This window comes from Palaemon carinicauda, chromosome 17 (assembly GCF_036898095.1).
Source record: "Palaemon carinicauda isolate YSFRI2023 chromosome 17, ASM3689809v2, whole genome shotgun sequence".
NCBI classification, from domain to species: domain Eukaryota; kingdom Metazoa; phylum Arthropoda; class Malacostraca; order Decapoda; family Palaemonidae; genus Palaemon; species Palaemon carinicauda.
The window spans coordinates 118,272,587-118,280,086 of record NC_090741.1 but is presented as its reverse complement, the minus strand read 5'-3'; the positions used below and the strand labels follow the sequence as shown (position 1 = coordinate 118,280,086).

The 7,500-nt window shown below is 42.3% G+C and overlaps 1 protein-coding gene across 1 annotated transcript; it reads right to left on the bottom strand.

The window, feature by feature from the left end:
- Positions 1–1,267: 1,267 nt before the first annotated feature.
- LOC137656561 (uncharacterized) lies at positions 1,268–2,031 on the bottom strand. Its single transcript, XM_068390734.1, has 2 exons — positions 1,761–2,031; positions 1,268–1,653 (listed from the first exon to the last, which is right to left on the bottom strand). The coding sequence occupies exons 1-2, from the start codon at positions 2,029–2,031 to the stop codon at positions 1,268–1,270; spliced, it is 657 nt and encodes a 218-aa protein (XP_068246835.1).
- Between the last annotated feature and the right edge of the window lie 5,469 nt (positions 2,032–7,500).

The window sequence follows — 7,500 nt, the reverse complement described above, 5'->3', positions numbered from 1 at the left end:
GTTAGTGATACCGGCTTATCATTGCCACACTGAATTTAAAACTTAAAGCACATAACTGAAATAAAGATTGAATACCTAGCCTTGTTACAACTAAGTTTCTATAAGATGAGCACAGTGAAACATTTTGGAATGAATGTAGGAATCGTTTGAGGTATTGGAATCTTAAAAAAAATGAAGAAAAGACAATTAATGAAGAATGGTGGGAAATTAATAACATACGAGTATATCAGTCAGTTAGTACTGAAGTTTTGGTACATGCAGTTACGCCGAAAAAGCGAGGGATATCAAACTATTCGTGGGATACTTTAAAAAGAAGATAAAGACAGAAACTGAATGTTGAAAATGTAAAGGTAATTAATAGAAACTACAAGATAATGCTTACTAAATATTCAAGTATTGATAGTAAAGTTAAAAGAAAAACTAGGAATGACTGAAGAAAATATTTAGACAGGAAAGAAGATGAGGCTGCAAAAGATATTAATTCAGGGAGTGGCTATGGTGTAAGTATCGCTCATAGAATAAATAATGAAATCTCTACGGGCAAAGAAGAAGAATCATATACCAATCAAAAAGATCTATAGATCTTTTAATAGAACAGGAGATGAAGAAAGGAAACGTTGGATGGAACACTTTAGTAAGGTCATGAACAGCAGATATAAAGGGGAATAGTTTGACTGATATACCTGATGTTGACGAAGACTTTGGTGTGACTATGAATGAATTCAGATATTAAAAAACTCAGGAGTTGGAAAGCCCTTGGTTACGAGGGATTTACTGCTAATATGAAATGGGCGGAAAATGAAGTAACCATTGTGTGTGATACTGCCACATACATTCATGCAATACTTGGAATGAGTGGTGACAAATTAAACTAGTAGGTTCTTTAAAATCTTATATAATGAAGATATACGGACATAAATATGACAGCAGCGTGAAGCAGGTCCATGCTTGTCACTACAATGACCACTGAACAACGACTGACTACTATATACATATGGCGGAAAGAAAATCAGTGTTGACACATATAATTACATTGTGACCACGATGCATAAAGAAAGAGTGGTTTTACAGTACGTGTAATGGAAAAAGATAAATGGAAACAAATATCATTCTTCTACAAAATAATGATAGAGCAAATGTAGATTAATCTTCATAAACTGTACATAATGTAAATAATATACAGCATAACATTAGATATCTATACACCTCCCTCCCACTTTAAACTCGAAGCAGTGTCTCGAGTGGAACATTAACTTCTCTGAGCTAGTCAAGGTGAATGATGAGGGACATTGGAGGGTTCAGATGAAGGCTCTCTTTCATGGCCAGAGCAAGGGGACACAGGATCTTGGGGAGAAATGTCATCACCTATAATAGCCCCTGGGCGTAAATGTCTTTGGTTGATAAACCATTCACAACCACCTGGAAGGCGTACTTCATAGTTTCTTGACATGCCGCGTCCCATCACGATACCAACCTTGTCCCATCGAAGAGTTGTTGAGTACTGTATCCTAACTCGTTGGCCGATGGTGAGCTTGGGTAGAGAACAGGCATGAGAATTGTAAACGGTCACGGCCTGGTTGGTTTGGGCAGCAGTCTGACGGTCGTAATCTTTGGTCTTAGGTTGCCCCTTCTCTTTGAATGATCTGGGGTGGGCTGGAACACAAGTGCAGAGAGGATGGCCATAGAGAATCTGCCCAGGGGAGCGTCCAGAGGGTTCGGTGTATTCCGAAGCTCCATGAGTCCTCTATTAAAGGATTCACAATCTATGTTCCCGCATGGGGCAGTCTTGAGGATAAGGTGTTTAACAGCTTTCAAGGCAGTTTCTGCCTGTCCATTAGACTGAGGGTAATGTGGAGAAGGGATGATGTGATAAACTCCCCAGCGGTCGGCGAATTCCTTGAAGTTATGGCTAGAAAATGGTGGTCCTCCATCAGTTCGTAAGTGGAGTGGAATACTAACCTCGCAGAAGAAAACACAGAAAATTTTTGTAACTCTGGCTGCAGTTGTGTCACGTCCACAGGGAACAACCATAGGCTAACCTGAAAGACCATCAGCAATAACAAGGAAGGATTTTCCTGCTACGTGGAAGAAGCCCGCGGACACACTTTCAAAGGTATGGGATGGGTAGTCGATACACATGTAAAGTTCCTGTTGCTGACTAGAATGAAGCTGTTGGCAGGCCTCACAGCTTTCTACTTTGATCTTGATATATGCATTGATGCCTGGCTAGAATACTTTCTGCATTTCATGACATCGAGTAACTTCAGTCCCTCGGTGGCTGTCATAAAGTCAATCCAAGGTGCGTCGACGAAGGGCTGCAGGGATGACAATCCGGGATCCATACAATACCAACTCTCCTTCCGCGTAAAGGTTGTCCTGCAGCTTCCAATATGGGAGGGCAGATGCATGGAGATCGTAGCGGTAGGTGAGAAAGCTATTCGAAACGTAGTGAACAAGACGACTGTAATCTTGATCCTAAGATGCGGCCATGCAGATTTCCTGTAGAGACTTATCCTCTTCGATGATGGGTTGTGTTTCCTAGTCATCAGTAAAAGTGGGAACGATATGCCTGACATATGCAGCCCGAGTAATGCATTCTTCTTCATCTTCAGGTGTGGAGCTACTGGTTGGGGAGCGCGACAGAGCGTCTGGTATGCAAAGTTGTTTTCCTGCACGACATACTGCAGTGAAGATTTAGGGGGCCACTTTTTATCTAGAGGCGTTGAAGGCGTGGATTCTCAATAGCGTCCAAAGAATAGTGATTGAGAATCGGTATCAAGGGACAATGATTAGTCATTGAGGTGAAATGCTGAAGTCTAATAAGTATTCGCATCACTTAGCTATGGCCAAAGCGACTGCAAGTAGCTCCAGCTCTATGAAGGCGTAACGAGTCTCTGTATCCGTAAGGAAAAGAAAGCCAAACTGGACGAGACACATCTGATCTCGGCTGTTTTCTTGAATTAGGGCAGAGACGAGACCATATAGGAGTGAGACATCTGTTTGTAGAACTACAGGCGAGGCAGAATTGAAGGATGCTAGGACAGGCAGTGAAGTTAGAGCTGTCTTGACTTTCTTAAATGCTCGCTCATGGTCAAGCATCCAGATGAATGAGCGTTTGGGGCTTATAAGAGGGTGTAGGGGCTATGCTGCTGCTGCGATATCTGGAGTGAAGTCGGCAAGTTGATTGACAAGACCCATAAACGACCTGAAATCTGTGGCATTGGATGGTGTAGGAAAGTCATGTATAGCTGTACCTGGTCAGGGTCTGCTGCAATACCATCCGATGATAAGACATAACCGCAAAAGTTAACTTTAGGGCCGGATATAATGAAATCGTCCTTGTTGAGGGTAATACCATATTGACGCCATCTGGTCAGCATCTTGTGCATGTGTTGTAGGTGGGAAGAGAGATCCTTGTCGGAAAGGGGGATGTCATCTACAACCTTCACACAGTTGGGAACACCTTGTAGTGCCATACCTCCACGGAGGCAGTAAGCATCACATGTTTCTGGAAATCTCATTGGGCCGCGACAGTGCTGGAATCTTCCGTTCAGAGTCATAAATATAGTCAGATGGCGGTCCTCTTCTGCCAACTCCATTTACCAATTGCCATGCAGAGCATCCGCTGTGGTGAAGTACTTCGCAGTAGGAGAGATGTTGCGAACGGCATCATGGGGCGTTGGTGATTGGTGCGTAGGAGGGGCTACCTGAAAATTTAGATGGGTGTGATCCACAGTGATGCACACATATTTGCCCTTGGGTACCAAGACCATGGGATAGCCCCATTCAGAGGGTTCGTCGCCTGCTGGTTTGATGATTCCTTGTTACACCAAGGAGTCAAGTTCTATTTTCACTTCATCTCTTAGAGCAAACAAAATGGGTCTGGGCATATGTACAGCGAAGGGTGTAGCGCCAGGTTTCAAGTGAATCCTCATAGGAGGGCATGCCATTTTCTTTAGTTGCTGGCTTTGTAGATCCTTCTTGGATATGAGGACGTCGCTGAAGTGCTGAAAAAAAATAGTCCTTAATAGCTGCAGCTGACGTCATGGTAGAGGCAGGAAACTGAGTGCATCAGTTGAGGATGGGCTTCGGGAAGTCCGGTGACACTATGGCAAGGATCGGCAATGTTCACGAGAGGGGAGGGGAGTCTGGATATCCTCATGAATATGTATGATTGCTGAGCAAGACCTATTGAAAAGACGAAGTGTTGCCTTGTAGTATCCTACATCTGGTGTCATGGGGGATCCAATTCTGTCACGATGTCTGTTATGGGTGGAGGTTCAAGGCTTTTCCGAGGTATACTGAGTGCATCCAAATGTATGTGGCCAATGACTGTGATGTCTGCTCCTGTATCGGTGATTAGCTGGAGATGTGATGATATATTGCCAAATGACAGAGACACAGTGACTGGTGTGGGGGACTTGCTACCTGTGTTATACCCTACGAAAGCGCAGCTGGTATTTGACTTAGTAGTGGAAGGTGAAACTGTATACCCAGTCTGACTTTTCTTGGCTTCTCAAAATGTCCCTGTTTCTTGCAGGTATTGCACTGAGCTTCCATAGCAGGGCATTTCTGGGTGCGGGACCAATGACCGTAACATCCATAGTTATTGCACGATGCACCAGTGGCTGGGTATTGTCCAGAATCGTGTTTGCGAGAGCAATATTGACATGGGTCACTGTTATGAGACTGGTGAGAACGTTGGTCAGGAGATCGATGAGAAGTCCTCTTATGTAGACGCTGATTAATCTTGTATGTAGATACTGCGTTGACTTAGCTAAAGGAAGATGCAATGGCTGATCCAGTTGCACGTGTAGATTCATAGGAGCAGCAGCATATCACAAACTCTGCGAGGGTAGATGAGGGTTGGAGGGGGATGAGGCGTTTTATTAACTCTTCATCTCCTACACCTATCACAATTACCATCTGCAATTGCCGTTCAGTGCAAGAGGTGGTGTTGCCAGTGCATAAGTCCACTTCATCAGCGAGATCCTTTAGGCGTGTGTAACCGTCTGCAATAGATTCCCCACCAGCCTGTTTGCAGGATAACAATTCCCTTCGCTGTAAGGCTTCATTTCTAAGGCTGCGAAAGTGCTTCTGCAGTGTATCCAACACATCTGTAAGGGAAAGTGATGTGTTGGGAGTGATAGCCAGTGTATGCGTAAGCAGGCGTTGGATGTCCACGGAGATGCAAGTTTTCAGGTGAATCAGCTGGGAAGTTTGATGTAATCAGTCAAGTCTAACTAATGCTGCATAATCCTCAAAGCAGAGTCTCCATTGGCCAAACGCTTAGTATGTTGCATCTTGTTGCGAGAGAGGTGGGGGATGGACTGTAGGCTTGTTAGAAGTTGTAGGTGTATGCACTGAGGAACCTGGGGTTTGAGGAACAGGTGTATCAGGCGGTACAATTATGGGATTAGGTTACTGGGGTTGTGATGCTACAATCTGTCCAGATAATAAGGAGGAAAGAGACATGAACCGCTGGTTGTCGTCCTGTCTTGATTGTTACATATGTAGTCTGAAGGTATGTTCCTCTTGTCGTCGCCGGTCTTGCTCTTGCATGCTGGAAGTCTGCATGAAATGGATGAGATGAAGTGTATAATTATTGTGGTCTCCTGATCTATTGGGAATCAGGGGAGGAGGGAGAGTGGTGCTGGTATCTTCATCGGCAGTGGGGGGGTGCACAGGTACTTCATCTTTCATCACACCCTCTGTTTGGTCCTCTGCCTGATCTGCTGCCTGATAGTCTGTCTGTTCCATTAAATCAATTACCTGTTCCTCTTGCTGAGCCATATAGAGTTTGGTGTCATAAGAGAACTTGGAATTTATAGACGGCTAGAAAAATATCCAAGTCAGTGTATGTGAGCGAAAGAAAGCTCTTTGGATAGTTAAAAATTACAATGTTTGTCAGGGAGCTTGTGAAACAAATGGCAGTTGGGTAAGGTGAGTGAGTGTGTGTTGCAACCAGAGGGGAGGCGGATGGGGTGAGTGTGCCTCAGGGCGAGTGCCTCAGGCCTCAGTCACCATCGATGCATGGAAGGACAACGATGGGACTGCTGAGAAAAATGGCACTAGAGTTCAAATGTCCTAAAGAAATGTTGGCAAGGACAATAACATAATACAACACAGCCCTATAACACACTGACACTCTAACCTTGCACTGCACAAACAATGTATCACTCTTAAGAGACACTGTAGTTAAAATCTTGAGTCACTGTAAGGGATCCAATGTTCGAGACGAAGAGTAAACAGCAATGGGGGTCTTCTTCTTGGAATCCATAACGTACAGTTACTCACTGTGCAATGTGTGTAATACTGCCACATACATCCATGCGATAAATGGAATGGGGGGTGAAAAATTTAACTAGCAGGTTCTTTAAAATTTTGTATAATGAAGATATACAGACATAAATGTGACAGCAGCGGGAAGCAGGTCCATGTTTGTCACTACAGTGACCACTAAACAACGACTGATTACTACATGCACATGGTGGAAAGAAAAGCAGTGATGACACATAAAATTACATTGTGACCACGATACATAATGAAAAAGTGGTCTTACAGTATGCGTAATGGGTAAAGGTAAATGGAAACAAATATAATTCGTCTACAAAATAATAATAGAGCAAATGTATACGAATGTTCATTAACTGTACGTAATGTACATAATATACAACATAACATTAGATATCTATACAACCATCAGAATACTTACAAGTTTATCTTGTTAAATGTGTTATGACGAGGTAGAACCTTATAAATGGGAGTTCTGAGTATCAGTGAAAATGGCAAAAAAAAAAAAAAAAAAAGGAGACCTGACTAATTACCATAATTACAAAGGCATAACACTTGCGTCAGTTATCATGAATATGTATAGTATGTTTATACTAAAGAGACTGGAGAGAAAGCTTGATGAAAAGCTGAGAGATGAAAAAGCAGGTTTTAAAATAGGTAGAAGTTTATTTACTAAATTTGCATTTCAAGGCATGTTTTACAGCAATACGTAGAATATGGAAAGCGACTTCTAATGGTATTTGATAGTGTGTACCGGCTAGTTTTGTTGATTGTCTTTCGTTAGTATATAATTCGTCTTAATGATATAAATTTGATTAAGACTGTGCATGAACATAGCATAAGTAAAGTTAATGTTAACGAAGTTTTATTAAATGGATTTCCAGTGAACAACGTAGTACTCTTATGGAATTTGTTGTCACCAATGTTGTTTATCGTCCTCGTGGGTTTTGTAGAGAAGTATTTGACTAAATTGATAATACGAAATTATTAGCAGAACACCACATGTTTTGCAATATTTATTTTTTTTTGTTTTTTGGCTAGAATGCATGAAATATCACATGAGGTTGGTTTCAATATAAATATAAGAAAGACAAAGAAGATGAGAACCGAATATGCAATGGAAGATAATATATCATGGGAAGGGAAAAGCATTAATGAGGTGGAATCATTTAAGTTTTGAGGAACCATGATCTCTTATAAAGGGTC